Raw genomic sequence first — 21,082 nt, 5'->3', positions numbered from 1 at the left:
AGTGCAACACATACAAATTCTCTAGCTTATTCATTGTTTGAGTTGGATTCCTTCTACTTGCAGTTTAAGAGAAAGTAGGAGAAAATGTTTGCTGAAAGAAAATTAGTGGGAAAGGGGAGGCACTGTTTTGAATGATCTTTTTAAGGAATATCTCACTAAACAGTCTAGCAGTGCTGGCAGGTGCTGCTGAGAAGCGCACTCCAAATTAACCACACGTTCACACCATCTGCTGATCATGTGAAAGTGCTCAATGCAAATGTGTGGGCCTTGCCTTCCATTCAGCACCTAAACGAAGTCTGCTCCTCTTCCACTCCGATATCAATACATTATGAAACATGAATATCACACACTTGGGCTCTTACTCAGCCTTAAGGGCATTAAAATGTTGTGAATGTTGAGCATAATGCTGCTCCAGGCCTGTTACCAGTCACTGAATGCTGGCAACAGCACCACACTGTCCTCTCTTGCCCTCTTTCTCTCCCTAGTCTTTACTACAGTTGTGCCTCTGATAACAGCAACAGACATGCTGTCATAAGTCATGGCAATTTTTCAGCTGCCTACACCAGTGAAACCTGATCAGACTTTGGTTATTGCAGTCAGCACTGTAACTGTTTCAACGTGGCTTTGGTTTTAGCGTTTTCATTGTCTAGTGTGAGTAAAATGTTAACCTCACCTCCTGCCTTTCTACGAGATTGTTATTGATGTTGCAGACAGCATGCTCAGGAGCGTGTTCGCTCTTACCCTTTTATGTTCTGCTTTCAGATATTTAGAGAAGTACGAGAAGGTCTATCACTTTGGAGAAGATGACGAGGAGGTGCAGCCTGGAAACCCCAAACCATCACTTCCAATCGGTGCAATACCCTGCTCGTACAACTACCAGCAACATATTGTATCAGGTAATATGATGAGAGGAATGGCAATTCTGTCTGAGATCTGTGTGGACATGTTTTTGTGAAGGTTTGTTCTGTGTTATCTATTACCTGCGTCCCCAGTGTAAGCACAAGAGACTGGTTTGTAGCTTCTGTTGTGCCTTACGTTGATATAAAGATGGGTCAATATTCCACACAGTGTTATTGAACTTGTTAGTTGATGGGCTGCCCTATATTTGGAGCAGATGCTGTTAATTTTAATCATGGAAAACTGAATTTTTCTTACCTCTATGGTGTGATATGTGAACGTTGTTAAAGTTTAAAAACTCCCCAGTCCTTACAGTCGATATATGGAAACTAAACTGCAAAAACAGCTTGTTTTGAATGAATTCTTTCTGTGATGTCATGAAAACCAACATCTGCCTATATCTGCTCTTTCAGCCTACAGCAGTTTACGCCGCCCACACCAGCTGAGCTTAAAGGAGTGTTAAGGAGGAGTGGGCAGATATCATTACATACATTTCAGTCTTGAAGAAAACAAAACCAGTCTGTTTTAGTTTGAAAAGGATGAAGAGCGCTTGGAAAATGGTCACGTAAAAATGAATGTCTGTTTTTGGTAAATAAATCCAGATCTGTTGTGAGCCCCATGGGCATGATTTCTAAAGAATTCCACACCACATGAACGCTTATATGAATCATTCTACCCAATTGATTCAAAGTCAGAGTTCAAATCACATTTCAGACATGTAACTGACTTGGACTTTAGACTAAAATCCTTTTGCTTAGAGTGACTCTATACCTTATGTTTATTTTATTAAAGCAAATAAAAGAAGACAAACATAACACAACTGAAACTTTGTCCTGCCATTGCATGATACCCACACTACAACTTATACACACATACTTTATGTGTGTGTGTGTATTTATTTATTTATTTATTTATATATATATATATATATATATATATATATATATATATATATATATATATATATATATATAAAAATATGTAATTTTTGTATGCATGCAATATTTACATGTATATATTTGTGTGCATGTGTGTATATATTTGTTATACACACTCTGTCTGTAATATATTAATTAATATATTAGTCTGTGTGTGTATATAAAATAAATATAAAAATATTGTGTATAACAAATTACCTTAATTTCCTTAACTTGTTTCTGTACAGTCAGTTGTTAATGGTACACATTGATTTTCAGAATTTTTGGGATACATTTACTTGAAAATAGTGGGATCTAACTGCTCACCATGTGGTGTGGCTACAATAAGACTCCGCCTTCAGACAACTCCTGCTTCAGTAGTAGCATGAAAACATAGGCAGTCATGGGCTGGAGGTTAGGGAGCCAGCCTTGTGACCGGAAGGTCGCCGGTTCAATTCCCAGAGCCGACAGTACATGACTGAGGTGTCCTTGAGCAAGACACCTAACCCCCAACTGCTCCCCAGGTGCTGCGGATTGGGCTGCCCACCGCTCCGGGCAAGTGTGCTCACTGCCCCCTAGTGTGAGTGCTCACTAGTGTGTATGTGGCGTTTCGCTTCACGGATGGGTTAAATGCGGAGGTGAAATTTCCCTGTTGCGGGACTAATAAGGGTCACTTAGTCTTAAAAATGAAGCTCATGTTGAAACAGAAATCAAATTTTTTTTTATTCTTTGTACTGAACTTTACTGGAGTCTGTTAAAATCTAATACACTGCTCAGTTACGTGACCACGAAACCCTAAAATGAAATTTTGCACGTTGTGTTATTGGAGGCAATGACATTTTTGTTAGCTATTACCCACAATCTCTTTTCTATTTGGTCTACCGATATATATGAGCGCGTTGTTCGTTCAGAGAAAGTTAACATTGCAAATCAGAGTGCCGACCAAAAAATAGCCTGCTAGGCCTGAACAGCGGACTTTGAGTTGAGTAGGAAAGCATCATTCATTAATGGTTAAAGTTAACTGAGACTGTCTGCTCATGTGACAGAGTGTTCAGATCCTCTGATGAATTGTTGAGCACCCCAGTGGAAAACATTAGTGAAAATGTTACAGAAGAATGGTCGTGCGTAACCGTTCTGATTTCCCCCACCCCGTGCTCTTATGCACACTGCTTTCATTTTACTCTTGGTGAGACAGCAAATTTGACTACATGAAATTGTAAACATTCATCATGACCAGAAGTGGATGAGACTATATTTTTGGCTTCCGTATAGTTTACATTTATTTACAGTGCCCTATGGTGCCTCTGGTTGTATCTTAACACCCTCAGAGATGATGATTGTTACTGTGTAGATTGGCTTTTACAGCAGATTTTCCTCGTCGCCAAACAGGAAAATCTGTTATTGGGACAGGCGGATGGGCCAATAGATGCTATCTTATGATTCAAATTATACACTTGAGTATATATGTACTTTTATCACAGAGGAATATTAAAGTTTACTTATGTAGTATATTAAATAACAGTTCAGTTTTATTTATTTATTTATTTTTTGTTGAACTGGTCTTTTAAAACAAAGTTATGGACGGGACATTCAATCAGTAGTGCGCTGCCTGTAGATGAGTAGACCGTTCACAAGTTGATATCACAACGATGTCTAACTGGCAGCCTGGTACACTACAGCACTGCACAGCATTAAAGCCTCAAGCCTGAAACAATGGATATTCTGGCTTTCTTAGCTAAAAAAAACAGGCCCGGACCATAATTACTGAATGATCACAGCTTAAACCAAGTCACAATTTTGGTTAAAAAAAAAAAAACACATTCAAATATTTTCTCCAAATTGTTCAGCCTTACGCTGCTTAGCTGTGACTGGCTGTGAAGCGTCTCTCATGGACGAGATGTTTCACTGCCTTCCCTTCCCCTTGAACTTCTGAACTACTAGTAGTTGCTCTTCATGAGAGATCACATGCTTAACAATTAAACTAGCCCACTTCATTAATAGACCAACCTGTACTTTGTTTTTTGACTCATTGAATAGAATTGATGTTAAGCAAGGCTGTAGTGGTTAAGTAAATGCAGTCTAATTTATGGTTATGATGCTCCTATTTTTGGCAATTATTTGTTGCTCAGTCTTCTTTGCTTGATTTTGATTGACAGACTATCTCCGCCAAAGCTATGGGCTGTCGACGGATTTTGTCCCTCCATCCGACTACAACAAATTGGTGCTGTCCCTGCTGTCGGGGCTTCCTAATGAGGTGGACTTCGCCATTAACGTGTGTACGCTGCTGTCCAATGAGAGCAAGCACACCATGCAGCTGGAGAAGGAGCCCAAACTCATCACACTGCTGCTGGCACACGCAGGGGTCTTTGATGACTGTATGTACACCCCTAATTACATCCACAGTTACGATTGTTATTACAAAAGCTTCTGTTGATACTAATTCACTTGTGTCTGTAATCGTGAGAAACTTGAGTCACGTTTTGGTCTTCTCTGTTGGTGTGTTGCAGCATTAGGTAGCTTTTCTGCTGTATTTGGCATGGATTGGAGGGAGAAAACATCCCGAGATTTTGCGAAGGTGAGAATGAAACATTTAGATGAATCTTAAGCAAAAATTAGACCACAAAGCTGTATATCTGGTCAGTAATGATTTCTTTCCTCAATAAAACACACGTTACAATCTAAACCAATAATATTAAGACTGTGAGTATGACTTATGTCAATGTGTAACCATTTCCTCTTTTTTTTTAATTTTAGTTATAAGGTTACAGTCCTGTGCCCTAGTTTGATTAATCAGTGCTTTATTGGATTGGATCAGGAATGCTGTTGTGTGAATGTGTGTGATGCCATAAGGCATTGAGGAGGACAGCAGCTACTTTTTTTGGAAGCATTCTTATTTCTTTTTACTGTGTTTATTAGGGGTGGGAATCTCTTGGCACCTCACGGTTTGAATACGGAGGGCTGCGATGCAATTATAAAACAATTATCAATGCATTTTTTTTTTTTTTCCTCACTGTGTGACGATGTGGTACTTTTAAAGCAAAGTATTTATAATAGTCTGCAGTGGATTTACTTCCAATATCTTATATTAATAAACCAAATGGAAATGATGATTTGAGTAAACTGAAAATCTTTCATTCACTGCGAATGTTTGGAGCAGATGAGACGCTGCTGCCGGTCATCTGTGATAAAACGCGCTGTTACGGTGAAATAAGATCCAGTGGCGTCCTCTCCGTTAGCTTTAGTGATTTTATAACTTCAGATTTGGTCTCGGTGTAGAGAGTAGGTCACTGTGTCAGTGTAATATCTTTGAGACGGGACGTGTGAACCCTTGAAGACGAATTGACTTATTCGCATTTGTAAGCAGCGCAGTTGGTTTCCTGGTACGTTATATCTGCATTGAGAGGCTGTCAAACACTGTATTTGTGAAGATGAAGTCGCTTCTCTATCGTATTTTCCCGTTCCGCCTTAAATGGTGCCGCAGAATTTAAGGTGGAGCGGAAACATTCAAACAAGAACCGACTTCAGCCTCGTAAAACAGCTGAACATTGAGAGACATTTTACAATAAGCTGCTCAACTTCTGAGGAAAAGTTTCCTGATGGAAAGGGGAGGGAAGCGGCTATAATGTTAGCTGAGCTAAAGCTTAAAGCAGAGCGAAGTGAGTCTTTGTTTTCGTTCATGTTTTTAGTCTATACTAGTATGTTACCACACATTGAGACATACTGGACATTATTGACTTTGTTGAAAGGATAAAATGGCTCTTCTTAACATTTGGGTTGTGACTCCTGATCTAACTGATGTGCCGGTCGGGTTTCTCGCTCATCCAGCTGTGTTTATGTGCCGCCACAGACTGTCTGGATGCTGCACTTACCCACTTCCAAGCTCTGCCCTTTGTGTTCCCTCAACATTACGTTCTAAATTAAAATTTAGAAAATCGATTTTTGACATTTGTGAATCGATTCAGAATCATTCACGTCTGCATCGCGATGCATCCAAGAATCCATTTTTTCCCCACACCTCTAACGTTTATTTGCCTTTGTTCTCTCAATATAAGGTGTTTTCACAGTGCAAAGGCACTTATTGCTGACAAATGTTTTTAAATAATGTATGCATGAATATTTTACTGCTTGGTGTTGCAAAAACGAGTTTTGTATAAATTATTTTCATGATTTTTCTCCATCTTGACGTTCATAGTTTTGGAAAGATGTTGTTGAAGACAATGAAGTAAAAGATCTCATCTCAGACAAGAGCTGCACACCACAAGGTGGGTGGACACAGTCAGTCATTACACTTTCAGTGTCTTTGTTGTGGCGACAACTTTCTCAGTATGATTTTGTTCTTTCCTCGTCTACTTTTCCTTCAGATGGGTCAGAGCACAGTGATGCGCGGACGTCCCTGTTCCGCCCGCTACGTAACATGGGGATCGATGATGTGGAGGGCCAGCGCGTGCTCCAAGTGGCCATCATCCTGAGGAACCTCTCCTTCGAGGAGGCCAACGTCAAACTGCTGGCAGCTAACCGCACCTGTCTGCGCTTCCTCCTCCTCTGCGCACACTGCACATTTGTCTCGCTACGGCAACTAGGCCTTGACACACTGGGGAATGTAGCAGGAGAGGTGAGAACGAGGCGGTTTAGCTGCCCTTCTTATGATGTGTGGCGTTGGTGTTAGGACAGTGTTCAAAATATTGATACAGCAGTATGTTGTGGATGAGCTTGTGGCATGAACCTGTACACTGATGGCAGTGTGGATATTTAAGAACTTACTGTTTCACAGAGTAGTTGGAGTTGTTGGTGTGTATAAAGGGCTACATTGGTGGGGGGAAAAAGCTCTTGGGTCTGTTCTGCACAACGTGTTCCAGAGAAAATGAGCACAGAGTGAAATTAATTCATAACTTTATCGTGTGCTGTTTCTGTGAATGAAATTATATTTTACTGTCTGTATATCACTGTCATTTGTACCGCTTGTTAGCTGTGTTAAGTTGAGCTTTATTCAGGCAGGATTCAATTTACAGGGTCCTGTTTTTTCCCCCTATTTTGAGCACTTTAAGAATCACTTATCTGTTTACATGGTCTGGATGGTAAAACTATGTTACTTAATAGAATGTTATCAGGAGGAGAAGTAAAATAAAATCAATGAAGTTCCTGCAGGCTCATTAAAGGGATACGTACAATGGCAGCTACAGATCTAAAGCATTACAGGGTTTTTTTAGTTCTCTAGAAACAATAACTAGTTGCATCACTGTCAGTTCCTTAAATATCTGCTGTCAAGTTCTAACAAAATAAAGTAGAGCTCACATCTAGTGGTAATTTTATTACCCTTTTATCACTGAGGTGTATAGACCCCCCCGATAAACGAATTCAATCAAAATAGGGCTTTAGTTTCACTTTCACAGATGGAGTTTGTTTGTTGTAATAGGTTTTGTTGCCTGCTGTGATTTTAGCTAGGAGTGTAACTTTCATAATTTATCATTCATTTTGAAATGATGTGATGTAATTGACTTTCTGACACAGCAAAAAGAAGTGTGTAAATGTGGATCCTGTTAATGTTTCCGCTATTAGTTTATTGGAGATTATTTGGTGATGCAAACATTAGTACCGTACAATTTATTTGACTTGACTTCAATACTTTGTAATGCAGTAGCAACAAGCTGATGTAGTAGCCCTGAATGGTTTTTATAGCTTGTGCAATATACACAGGATTAAAATTAAGTACTTGGTTTACATCTCTTCTTTATTTGTGTATCTTTTGCATCTTGTACTCTGAATGGGTGTCTTGAATTTTGCTGAGTCTATGTTAACATCTTTTACTGGTGTTCGAGGCTTTAGAACAGTGAGGTTTTTGTTTTTCGCAGAATTAAATGTCTGACTTTTAAACAACTAAAAGTGTAATGCAGTACTTTTTTACATTATGATGCAGCATGTGAAATCTCTCAGCTGAAATCCTAATGAATGTTTTTCTCCTGAATGACAGCTTCAGTTGGATCCGGTGGATTTTCGAACAACTCACCTAATGTTCCACACAATTACCACATGTCTGATGTCAAGGGACCGCTTTCTAAAAATGAGGGGTAAGACCAAATGTGGGAGAAGTAGGAGAGCAGTGACTGTTGTCTCATGCAGTGTGTTCCTTTATTCAGTCTGTGTTAACTGTTTCAAGGAAAGTTACAATTTGAGATTAGTGACTTGCTGCCTTGTTCGTTGCCGTGGAGTCTGGAAAATGATGTCTTTTGTCTCCTCTCTTGTAGCCATGGAGATCCTGGGCAACCTGAGCAAGGCAGAGGATAACGGAGTTCTGATCTGCGAGTATGTGGACCAGGAGTCGTACCGGGAGGTGATCGCCCTGCTTACCCTGCCAGACATCATGCTTGTTATCTCTTCCCTGGAGGTGCTTTACCAGCTGACTGAGCTTGGCGAGATCACCTGCTCCAAAATTGCGTCTGTGGACAGGAGCATAGGTATACACTTTGAAAAGCTCAGTGTGCAGGAACATAAATACAAAATGCAGAGGGATGTGATATGTGAATTAGTAATTAGCACCAGTTCTTACAAAGACTAAATAGTTCTCCGTTGACAGTTCCTACTTTGCTAGCTTGGCAGATGCTGTAAAATGACATCTAGTCATTGTTTTGATGTTAAATTTTCTTTATGAATTTTTTTTGTTTGTTTTTATTTTTTTACGTCTGAACCTCTTAATTGTCTTGTGTTTTTGTGTAGATCTGCTGGTGCGGTTAGTGTCCGTAGACTTGCACACGTTTGGGCCTGATGCTCTGACGGCAATTAAGTTGATAGAGCACCAGAGTGCTAACAGCCAGGTTGCAGAGGTACGACCGCAGCTTGTGGAGCATGTGCCTCCTCCCATGCAAGGCACACCTGTGCCAGGTAAGACCCACTATACACTTACTCTTTAGGCACTCCTTTGTGCATAATTGTGTATTGTATTGTTTTCTAAGTGGCTCTTATACTAGTACATCATTTTCAGAACACTGCTTTGCAGTTTAAGACCAAATAAGGCACATCTTAGTTTTCCGTCTGTAGAGTCAGGCTGTGGATATAACTGCCATACTGCCTGATCCAGATCAGTATTTCAGAGCACGTGCATCTTACTCCCTGATCAGACAGGAAATAATTAGCAGCAGTAATAAGTGAGCTGTGTTTACATATTGTGGCTTGGCACTGCCCTCTAATGTTCAGAGAGGGCAATTGCAAGTATTTTGCTTCAGTGCCTTAGATATTGCATTCAAATAAGAACACAAGATGCAAACTATGGTAGAAATTACATTAAACAGTCTTTAAATTAGATTTCTATGCTATTTTTTGTTTTGCAGTGACGAGAGTTCCTGTCCAATCTACCCCTCCTCCAGGCATTGTGGAGATAGATGGAGAGAAATTTACAACTCAGTGGTAAATCTTTTTTCCTTGCATTTTTAACCCCATCCCCCACCCTAGTGTTGCATGATACAGGGACAATTCCATACTAAATACCATACTGTGCTTATAATTCTAAATGCCATTATAGCATATTGGTGAACCCTGACTGTGACACTGTTAAAAGCTGGCCTGCATTATTTTTTAATAATGTGTTTATTAGTAGCACAAATGCATTCATTCATCAAAGCCCAACCTGATGTCCAGGATGCTCATAGTTGTCTGCATTGCAGTAACTATTAACACTGTGTTGTGCAGCCCTAGCGGGTTCTTATGTTAGAGTAACTTGCCTCATTTATATTTGTGTAATGTAATATATTGAGTCTTTTCAGAACTGGCTCACTGCGCAAACCTTTTGTGTGTATACAGGTGTAGATGTACAGAATTTCCTAAAAATGAATTATGGGAGTATAACTGAGTAAAAATTTATGAAGTTTCTAATGTGCTACCGTTAGTTATGCTGGCTGTGTGTTAAGTGTCTCTGCTCTCTTCAGGTTGAATGCTCATTATGAGGTGCAGACAGAGGGCTCTGTCTCTCGCTCTGAGATGTACTCGGAATACTTGGCGACCTGCAGCAAGTCAGCACGTGGTGGTGTCCTAACCTCAAATGCTTTTTACAAATGCCTGAGGTATGTCTTTATACAATACATCAATGGCATGCTGTCATCAGTATATCATAATGTAGTGAGATTTGTAATTAGTATGTTGTGCTAGTCCCCTTTCCAAATCACAACCTTAACCAATACCCTATTAGTATAACAAGAAACTTTGCGCAAGTGCTGTTACAGGAATAGGTTGTTCATTTTATTGGTTGATTTTTCTTTTATTTATTTTTTCTTTTTCATAATGTAGGACGTTATTCCCTAATCATACGGTAAAGCGCATGGAGGACTCTAGGGTGAATGGCCAGGCTCAGATCCATGTAGTTGGTGTACGAAAGAGGGCAATTCCGCTCCCCGTTCAGCTGTATTACCAGCAGCAACAGGCCAGTCCTGTACCAGGGCCCAAACATGAGGCTCCGACGGAACCTTCACAACAAGCCCACTCCGGTAGGCCTCTCATATGTATTCATTTTTTAGGCAGTGTATTGACAAATTGAAAATGCAATAGTTTTTGTTTATGCTTTCCTGACTTCACTCCCTCTTGCTGTTCGCTAGGCTTGCCCTCTAGTGTGGGTGGGCAGTTTGTCCGGGCACCAGCACCAAGCCTTACTGCCGGCCAGGCAGCACCACCAATTGCCTTCAACATGCATGGAGCGTCGCATCCTCATCCTCACCACGCTCCCAACGCTCCTGTGTCAGCCCATGCTGGCCCACGGCTCCCAGTGAACCCTCCGGTACAAGCTGCACCTCCTCCATGCCCAGAAGCTCCACAATCCTCATGTCCAGCTACTTCAGCCATGCCTCCACGGCCCAGTGATATTCTGAAGACAGCTATGATCCAGAGCTCCATCCCTACAACCCCAGCTGTCCCCACTGCCCCCAACCATAGCATTATCCCTACAACCCCTACGCCTCAACAGCCCCTCCTTCACCATGCTCCAGTTACATTGATCCAACAGGGGATGCCACAGGGACACATATTCACAGGCAGAGTGCAAGGAGCGTGCCCTCCCATGGGCCAGCAGCGCCTTCCTGCCCCACAGGGCCAGCTGGGTGCCACCCCACAGGAAACTATGGTGCTGGCTCCTCCTCAATATGCGAGTGCTCCTTGCACATCGTTGGTGGCAGGAGGGCAGGTGTTCACTGTAGCAGGTGTACAGAGTACCCAAGGGCCGCGTGTGACCTTCCAGAACATTGCTCCCAAACCTGCCCCACAGGCACAGCCACCCCTGCAGCATCCGCAGCACCAACAGACGCAGCCACACCACCAACAGCAGCAGCAACAGAGCTTAGTCATTGTTAGCCCTAACCCACAGCCTAACCCTGCTTTTGCCCCAGCCATTCACCAGATCGTGCTTGCTAATCCCTCAGGCATGCAAAATGCCCAGACCATCCAGCTGTCAGGGCAGCCAGCTGCTTCTCCTCAGCCCTCTTCTTCGCCTGGCCAGTCTGCCTCATGTCCCAGTCCACAGGTGCTGGCTTCACCTTCAAATCCTGTCCAAGGTCAGGGCCCACCTCCCACTGTTGGTCAAATGCTGTCTGTCAAACGGCAGCAACAGCAGTTTCAGATTCACTCCTCTCCCCCTCCACCGCCACCCCCTCCACCACCCCCTCCCACAATCTCTGCCCAGACTACCTCCACAGAGTCCAGTCTGATCAAACAGTTACTTCTTCCAAAGCGTGGCCCTGCTACGCCTGGAGGTAAACTTATTCTCCCAGCCCCCCAGGTCCCTCCCCCTGCCAGCACCAGGGCACCTAGCCCACAGGTAATGTACCAGGTGACTAACAGCAGCCAGGGAGCTCCACAGACACCACAACTGAGCGTGCAGCTAGTGCAAAGCTCTGTGCCCATCTCTATCCTACCTGGGCAAATCCTCTCCACCTCCAACCCGGCTACAATCTTGCAGGCCACACCCAGTAACCAGGTCACCCTCACAGTAGTGCCAAACTCCAGCTTCCCCAACGCTGCTGCTGGCAGCCAGGGGGCACCATCTTCTTTCGTCTCTCAGACTGGTCTGACCATCAACACATCACCCCCCACACTTGGTCTGCAGCTGACGCCACCCTTGCCACCCCCAGTAGCTACCTGCACAACACCAGTGCCACCTTTCAAAGGTGACAAAATTATCTGCCAAAAGGAGGAGGAGGCGAAGGATGCCACGGGACTCCATATCCATGAACGCAAGATTGAGGTGGTGGAAAACTCCATGGTAAATGAAGGCCCCACCAAAGCCAGCAATGGGCAGTCTGTGGAGGTTGATGAACCTGGGGCCAAGCTGGTCAATGGGAGGAAGTTTGACTCAAGTCTACCTCCGTACCACTCAGGGAACAGCCAGCCAGAGGCCCTGCAGGGCACACAGGCGCTCAACGGCCCCACTCTACAGGACAGTGATGGCACAGCAAAACAGACGTCAGGAGGCCCGACCTCTGAATCCAGAAAGGTCATGGTAAACGGTGTCTGTGATTTTGATCGAGATGCTGCAACTGGTGCCCATCCAAGCAAAAACATTCCAAATCATAAAGCTTCCAAACATATGGGCAACGGGGAGGTGCTGCTGCCCCAGAAAGCGCATGGGGCTTTGCCCCTCACTGACTCTCTCCCACCCCAGCAGGGCACTGCCAAAGCAGAGCAACAAGAACGCCTGGCTAATGGTCCCAAAAGCTCAAGTCACAGTGCTGAGATTTCCAATGGTCCCTCAGCCCAGAATTCAGATATGTCAGGCTTGAGGCAGCAGCACCCACCTCACAACCACTCCTCACCTCCCCCTGCAGCTACACCCAGCACTCAGAATGCGCCAGGAGCAGAGATGCCCACCAATGGCATGTCTGAGAGCAGAGCCCTGAAGAGGCCAGCAGAAGACTGTAATCGGGGTGGTACAGCCTCGGGAATTCCCAGCAAGATGGGTGTGCGGATAGTGACCATCAGCGACCCCAACAATGCTGGCAACAGTTCTACAATGGTGGCAGTCCCGGCAGGTGCAGACCCAAGCACAGTAGCAAAAGTAGCAATAGAAAATGCAGCGCAGCAGAGGCCCAGTGTGCCCACCACACTTCCTGAAAATACCACTCCTCCGGTAAGATTTCTGTACTATTAAGAATATAATAAATGGCTGAGGACAGGCAGTGGCGTATTTCTACCATAGTCTGGAATGATCACAACTTTTCAAATCTCTTGTCTGCTGTCAGGCTCATGATTAGAACTGCAGACTAAAATGTGTTGTGCTTCTGTTGTGGGAACCCAAGTTTGGATCTTGCACCAGTGCCACACCAGTCTGCGGCTGGCTCCTAGAAAGCATGATTGGGCATGCTGTCGTTGAAAGAGAGCTTAGTTCCTCTCATTTTCAGTTCAGAGCAGTGAAATCCAATTACTACTCAACTGAGCGGTTGGCATTTGAGCAGCACTTTGAGAAGAAAGTGTGACTACATATGTCATGGTGGAGGAACATGGTAGCCGTTACCCCACTGGTTGGAAGCACTGTGTGAAGGGGAAGGCTCTTGTGAGAAAGCTGAGAATCCTTTTGAAGATTAGTTTCTAAATTCTGTCTCCTAAAATGTGAGGTGACATCCAAGTTTTTAATAAGTGTATTATTTAATAAAAATAAAACTATTATAAAACTACATTCATGTTACATGCTCTTCAGAACCAGACTTATTCAATTCCAATATAGCCCGATCAAAAGGGATGGAAAGGTTGTGAAGCTTAAAAGTACTGGTTGTAAAAGTATTTCTAAATGCTTATGCCTCCACTGTTCTGCAGTCAGGAATGAGGTTTACAGTTGGAAGACATTCAGGCAGTTTGCTAATTTCTTTAGGAGTGGGTTTCCTATAGAATCTTAAAACGGATAACCAAGGAAAATAGCTGTGTATCGGAAAGCATGTGTGTTCATGAGCCTGCCATTAGAGCAACGCTGTACTGAATGGCATTCGTGAGTGGGTGCCATATGATACCACTGCTCCCGTGGTGGCACATCTTAACAACCAAACATATTTGGCAGATGAAAATCAACAATTTTATTAAATGTAGTGTTTGCATGTCAACACTTAAACCTTATCTCAGCTGTGAAACATGGTGCTGTCAGGATGCCTCTAAAACTCAAAATAGGTTGACCAAAGTTGGGTTATTAGTGTTTGATAGTTTTGAGTTTTTGATGGTTTGTTTTAGGGTTGCGGGTAAAAATTAATTAAATTCTTAGATGCGTCGCGATGCGGACGTAAAGGATTCTGAATTGATTCGCAAATGTCAATCATTTTTCTAAATATTTGATTTATACTGTAATCTTGAGGGAACGTAAAAGGTGGAACTTGGACGTGGGTAAGTGCAGCGTCCAGCCAGTCTGTGGCGGCACATAACAGAAACACCACTGTATGAGTGAGAAATCCGACCGGCTCTGCATTAAAGCCTGGTTAGATCGGGAGTCACAACACAAATGTTGAGACATTTTGTCCTTTCAAAAAAGTCGAACCACCTTGGAACAACATTTAATGCCCAGTATGTCTCAGTGTGTGCTGAGGTCCTAATATAGGCGAAAAATATGAACGAAAACACGAAGTCACTTCGCTCTGCTTTAAGCTTTAGCTCAGCTAACGTTACAGCGGCTTTCCTCCCCTTTCCATCAGGAAACCTTTCCTCAGAAGTAGAGCAGCTTATTGTAAAATGTCTCTCAACGTTCAGCTGGTTTATGAGGCTGAAGTCGCTTTTTGTTTGAATGTTTCTGCTCCACCTTAAATTCTGACTGAGGCGCCGAATGTAAATGTCACCTTTTAAGGTGGAACGGGAAAATTCGAAAGGGAAGTGACTTCATCTTCCCAGCTTTTAGACAGTCTCTTGTTGAAGATTTAACGTACCAGGAAACCAACTAAGATGTTTATAAATGCGAATAAGTCAGTTTGTCTCTAAATGTTGGTCTTAATCTCTTTGCCTTTTCGTAGCTACTTCATTGCGCTGTGACCTGCAGTCTGCACATCAGTTCTCAGTCGTTGAGAACCAGAATCAGATTCAGCGTTCAGTCTCAAAGATATTTTACTGACTAGACTTAAACCGGTGCTATAAAATCACTAAGGAAAACAGGCAGGACAGCTGTAACGTGCACCGCGTGGACGTCCATCATCACAGGATCGTATTTCACCGTAACTGCGATGAGCGGCAGCAGCGTGTAATGTGCTCCAAACAAAAGCAGTGAATGAGTCTTCCAGTTCACTTGCCACATCACTTACATTTGATTTATTAATAAAAGATATTGGAAGTAAATTCATTAAAGATCATTACAAATACTTTGCTTTAAAACTACCAAGTCGTCACACAGTGAGAAAAAGAGATCCTGTATATAAAATCAAGATGCATCGATAAGTTTTCTAATCGCATCTGTACTCTGAAACGTAATCGAATCGTGAGGTGCCTAAAGGTGCCCCTAGTCTGTTTATCATTTTATATATATATATATATATATATATATATATATATATATATATATATATATATATATATATATATATATATATATATATAATATAATATAATAAGACACCACTGATATAACTTTTAGCATTTGTGTCCTCGTTTTAAAATAAATATTTTATTACCAAAATATAATTATCAAAATGTAGTATATAAAATGTTAGGAAATACATTTTAAGCTCTTTGAAACTTATAAATTTGTTTGTTTTATCTTTTTGACCCTTGGCCAAGCACAACTTGGCACCTCACATCAAAAGGTTTGTGCACCCCTGGGAAAGCACAGTAGGCCAAAAATACTGCCTAATGTCTTCACAGCACTGATCAGCCGCTACAGTCGGAGATTAGTTGGCAGGTTCCACTAGGCAATTAAGTGTTCACAATTTTTTACTGTAGCGATCTTGACTGTTTAAACCATTTGGTCAGTAAAGCAATATGACATTGTATGGATTGTTAAATAGATCTTTTCATTATTATGACTTGGATGAAAACCAGATCACATTTTAGGAGCTGTTTATGCAGAAATCCAGCTCATTCCAATACATTCAGACTTTTTACAGCTGTACATATTTGATGGAAATTGGCAGTAGTTTTTTTTTCTGCTTGCCCTATTGAGCCGTTTTCACTCATGACTGCTGTGTTAAATTCACCAGCTGTGCTGCGCCACCTCTGGTACAAAACCAGCTGATGTTAGTCTAGTTTGAGCTGTTCATGTTTCTGGTTAGTGATCACATCATGGCCACCAAAGTGTAAGAAAAGGGGCATTTAAATTGGATATTGTATTTGAAATGACACGTACTAAATGTGTGATAATAGCTATGAAATATATTTATGTAAGATCTCAAAATGAGCACAGCAGTGTAGTTTTCTGTGGGGCAAAAACAGATTCTCTTGCTGTGCTAAGAACGTGTTGGCCATCATATTAAAATATGCCATATATTTAACATTGTTCTAAGGTGTTCAGTGCAGTTTTTTTATTAGGGGTTAACTTATGGTTAACATGGTTGTATTTGGTTAAAAAAGGACGATCTAAATGTTAGCAGGTGCATATGTCCAAATGTATCTAGACACGTGTTCATCCATTTCTACTAAACTCCAGAGTTTGAGAACGAGGCCTCCAATTTGCTGCCCCTTTTACATGTTCCACCCTGACAGGAAGGCTTTGCACTACGTTTGACTCCATTCCGCTGAAAGTTACTGAGATTACATGTTTGTATGCATGCAGTATAACATTGACTGCGATGGTCGCCGTGCAAGTGATGGGTCTTACTAATCGCATTAAACTGTGTTAGCGGTAGACCACAGGCAGTAGAGTATGACTCGCACCATTACACTGACGGTGTTATTTTGAGTACATGTTTAAGCCACTCGGTTGTAAGACTGTCACAAAGAGACACAGTATGCATTTAAATGTACTGTATGTTCCTCAGTGTTCATTTAATAAATAACCAGTAATACAGTAATGACCCCCCCCCCCCTCCCTCCCAACTGCTTAGTGAGCTGCTCTTTATTTTTTTTTTTTTCCCCCCTCTGCAGCAGCCTGTGTCAACGCAGTCTCCGCCCCCAGTGGGGTTGTCTGCACAGGGAGCCAATCAGAGTTCAGCTCCTCCAGCTGAGGGCCCTCAAGCCGCAGCACTCCCACCAGAACACACTCGCAAACCTGGGCAGAACTTCAAATGTCTATGGCAGGCCTGTAAACGGTAAGGAGGTTACAGTACACCAAATTCGCCTCACTGTTACCTGGTAATCATGGGCTTTACCCAATAATAATAATTTAAGACTGCTAAATTGTTCTTGAATTAAATAGCCATTTTCATTTATGCATGAAAAAGGCCACATGATTTAGGGCAAATGTGTTTCAGTGGAAAGTGGGGGGGGAAAAGTGTGGGAAATTTAAATGTGTTTATTTATTTATATATATATATATATATATATATATATATATATATATATATATATATATATATATATATATATATATATAAACCTTTTTTTGTTTTTGTTTACTTTTCCTCCATTATGATGTGAGTTAATAGATTCAGGCACTCTCAGCCCAAGAAAACTCTTGGTTTAGGCAACTCCAACCTGACACCTTTGGTCTTTTTATTTGTGTTTTTTCTATTTATTTATTTATTTGAAAACACATTCCTTTTACACTTGAATATAGTCCAATCGCAGTGCGTCCTGGGTATGTTTACGTGTGGCTTTTTATGCAGTCAAGTGTTATCTCTGTTTAGCCAATGAAAGCGTATGTGGATGGAAGGTATAAATAAGCACAGCGAAGCAGAAAAGTGTTTGTAATTTAGGATCCAGGTCTTTGAAAGCAGATCATTTTTGGCCTTTGTGAACCGTTTTGCCTTTTATTTCACTTGTTTAAAAAAAAAAAAAAAACAGACTGATAGAAGGCAGTACAATGGTTGTCAGTAAAAGGCATGTAAGACCATCTCACTGGTATATGATTGTAAATTTCCAGAACTGTTTACATTCAGTGTTGGTGAAACTAGTCAGATCTCAAGCTCCATATTACTGTCTCGACTCTCTGACTTGCATCTTAGTGTGATGGCATTTCACTGAATGACTGCTGTCTTTCTGAGTTTTCATTCATCTTCTGCATGATCTTTCAGGTGGTTTGAGACACCTTCACAGGTGTTCTATCATGCGGCTACACAGCACGGCAGCAAAGAGGTGTACCCTGGACAGTGTCTGTGGGAAGGCTGTGAACCCTTTCCACGGCAGAGACTTTCCTTCATCACGCATCTACAGGCAAGATGCTTAATGACTGAAGTGTCACTCAGTCCTCTTGCTCATAGAATATTATAGTCTCAGCAACATGTAGATGTTGAATGTGTGTCTGTCCTTAACCTCTGAAGCCCACAGCTTCACAGTGTTTGATTTTTCATTCTGCAGGACAAGCACTGCTCGAGGGAAGCCCTTATAGCCGGACTCAAACTGGAGGAACAAACACAAGGCAGCAATCCCAATACTTCCAAGTGTGTACTCATTCTTGTTCGTCCTTGCTTTTTGCATTTTGCTGACCAATCAGCCAATCCTTTCAGATTTTATAAGATGCCTAAAACGCAACATACGCAAGCAACAAACATAAGCTTAAACATACCTGCTGAGGGTTTTTTTCTCTTTTTATGTGTTTTCTAATGACATTTTGCTGTATTTACCAGCTCTATTTCTCTCAATACTGTATTTTCCCTGAACACAGCTGATTCGGTTCATGACAGACTTGATAGCTGATGATTAAAACCAGGTGTGGTATAGCAGTCACCTGTACATAGGTCTTTGTATATATTGCTGGAAGACCTGCTGTTCAGGAATTCACCGCTGTTTTAATGATAGGCGGCATTATCTCAATATATGGGCTCCAAAAAAAGTGCTGCAGTATTGAACTTTTAACTTCAGTGAAAGAGCCACAATGACCTACTGACCACTCTGACTCACACTTTTGTTTGTTTGTTTTTATGAGAATATTGGACAGTGTTTGTATATAACCATGATACAGATGCACTAATAATTTCATTGATTTTAAGATTTGCTCCTGGATACAGAGCACAGCACCCTGTAAAGCAGTGCTTGTTGTATTGTAATATTGATTGTGATGCTTTAATTTAGTAATTGTCAGATCAGCCGTTCAAAACATAGTTATGTCTGTTTAGAAATCCTTTTACTTTCCTGGAGTTTCTCCGGTGTTTGATCTATCTAGCCTGTGTGTGGGCTTCACATGAAATTAGCAAACCATGATACCATCTGATCACAACAGCCAGGTTTAGTACATACACTACTCATAAAAAGTGAGGGATATTTGGCTTTCGGGTGAAATTTATGGAAAACGTAAAAAGTTCATGCTACAGTCAATTATCAGCATCAGTTACAGCTTGACAACGACGTCTCATGCTGTTCACAAGTCGACTCATTGTCTGCTGAGGCATGGTGTATCCCACTCTTCTTGAACGGCTGCCCTCACATCATTGAGGTTCTGGGGTACAGAGTTACGAGCCTCTACATGGCGACTCAGCTGATCCCATAGGTTTTCTATGGGATTCAGGTCTGGAGAAAGTGCAGGCTGCTCCATTTGTGGTACCCGAGTCTCCGGCAGCCGTTCCCTAATGATACAACCTTGATGAGCTGGAGCACTGTCATCCATGAAGATGAAATTTAGGCCCATATTGTTCATGCAGAGGCACAATGACTGGATTAATGATGTTATTTGGTAGTTTGGGCCTCTGGGTCACTGTACCACTCACAATGTGTATGGCAGTTCTGTATTGACTAGACACACCTGCATACACCACCACCACCACCTTGCCATTAAGCTCCTTGTTAGAGAACAGCAAGTTGTGCAAAAAGTACTGAAACACTGAACAGCTGGACATTCAAAAGTTTAGAGAAGGTCACATTAAGTTCACCTGTAAAGGTTAGAGTGCATTTTAGGTTCATCCTGAAATTTCACCCTAAAGCCAAATATCCCTGAATCTTTGTGAGTGTATATTCTTACATACATTTAGTGGGTGTGGGTGTAGCAACGAGTTTAATTATAGCAGATATGCTAATGTGTTTGTGTGCTGCGTTTAGGTCTCCTCCACTGGCAGGCAGCAGTCCAGCTCCTCCTAGGCCGCAGAAAGCTATAGTCAATCACCCCAGTGCGGCTCTAATGGCCCTGCGCCGCGGCTCGCGCAACCTGGTGTTCAGGGACTTCACTGTGAGTAACTCGCCACACAGCAACTCTCATTAATATACAGTACTGTGTAAATGTGTTAAGCATATGAGAATATATGTAAAGTCACTTATTTGGACTGTAAAAACAGTCCAAACTTTCCTTGAGGGGGGGGTCCAGTGTTTACAGTTAACATCCAACTTCTTCAGCTAATCCGTCCTGATGGATTTAAGAGTTCAGTGAAAAGTCAGAAACCAAACTTTATTCTCCTAACACATTGTTTTTCAAAAATCAAAGAAATGTTACTTTATTTTTTTTTATTATTATTTATTTCAATATGATCTAGTATGGCACTTCTTAACCATTCTTGAATGCCTAAGACGTCTGCACAGTACTGAATGCATGCCTGAAAATAATGTAGATACCAGTTTTGTTTTAGATTTACTTCCTTGTTTTGCTCTAACTGCAGTGGTGATGCATCGGTTTTTATCTGATGCATCACCCATGCAGTGTGAGATCAGTATTTGAGTCATTACACATTTAAAGGAAGAAAAGATTCTCACATTGTCTTTTCCTTTTTGTAGGATGATAAAGAGGGACCAATGACCAAACATATTAGATTAACTGCTGCCTTAACGTTAAAGAACATCGCCAAGTATTCAGACTGTGGACGAAAGTAAGTGAAACTCTGCATCAGGAAGCAAAAAGGTTTACCGTCTGTCTGACTAATAAATATAAATAAACCGTTTGAGGTTAAACGGTCTGATGGATATGAAATCATGACCTGCTACTTTATGAAGGGCTGTTAGTTTTGCAGCTGAACGGTTTCATCTGGGTTGTATACATGATATGGTAATGATGTAGGTGAGAGGCTGGTGTACTGACGCATGTACCTTCAGTATCTACTCAAACTGACAATGCACTTTATCATCGAGCTGTTTTGAGGCTGCACTGCCCTGTCAGATTAAATATAAACCTCATGCGTTGCAAATGTAGGCCAATAAAACGATAGATTCAGTTCTAAAATCTAACAGACTTCTGATGCTGTTATAAAATGCACACCTGATATGTACTCGGTGACGCCAAGCACACTGACTTCTAAATTAATACAGCAAATTATTAAAACCAG

At 41.8% G+C, this 21,082-nt stretch overlaps 1 protein-coding gene across 1 annotated transcript in view; it reads left to right on the top strand.

The window, feature by feature from the left end:
• The window catches only part of arid2 (AT rich interactive domain 2 (ARID, RFX-like)), a 49,337-nt gene that overhangs the window by 26,319 nt on the left and 1,936 nt on the right, over positions 1-21,082 (top strand). The window contains exons 4-20 of the mRNA XM_017685970.2: positions 763-896; positions 3,971-4,189; positions 4,322-4,389; positions 6,007-6,076; positions 6,176-6,426; positions 7,783-7,879; positions 8,057-8,266; positions 8,526-8,690; positions 9,137-9,212; positions 9,731-9,865; positions 10,089-10,285; positions 10,394-12,912; positions 16,827-16,990; positions 17,915-18,053; positions 18,198-18,280; positions 19,872-19,998; positions 20,538-20,629. Of these exons, the coding sequence (XP_017541459.1) occupies positions 763-896; positions 3,971-4,189; positions 4,322-4,389; positions 6,007-6,076; positions 6,176-6,426; positions 7,783-7,879; positions 8,057-8,266; positions 8,526-8,690; positions 9,137-9,212; positions 9,731-9,865; positions 10,089-10,285; positions 10,394-12,912; positions 16,827-16,990; positions 17,915-18,053; positions 18,198-18,280; positions 19,872-19,998; positions 20,538-20,629 (4,746 nt within the window). The remainder of the gene's footprint in view (positions 1-762; positions 897-3,970; positions 4,190-4,321; positions 4,390-6,006; positions 6,077-6,175; positions 6,427-7,782; positions 7,880-8,056; positions 8,267-8,525; positions 8,691-9,136; positions 9,213-9,730; positions 9,866-10,088; positions 10,286-10,393; positions 12,913-16,826; positions 16,991-17,914; positions 18,054-18,197; positions 18,281-19,871; positions 19,999-20,537; positions 20,630-21,082) is intronic.

This window comes from Pygocentrus nattereri, chromosome 11 (genome assembly GCF_015220715.1).
Source record: "Pygocentrus nattereri isolate fPygNat1 chromosome 11, fPygNat1.pri, whole genome shotgun sequence".
NCBI classification, from domain to species: Eukaryota; Metazoa; Chordata; class Actinopteri; order Characiformes; family Serrasalmidae; genus Pygocentrus; species Pygocentrus nattereri.
This window is presented reverse-complemented; position numbering and strand designations above follow the sequence as displayed.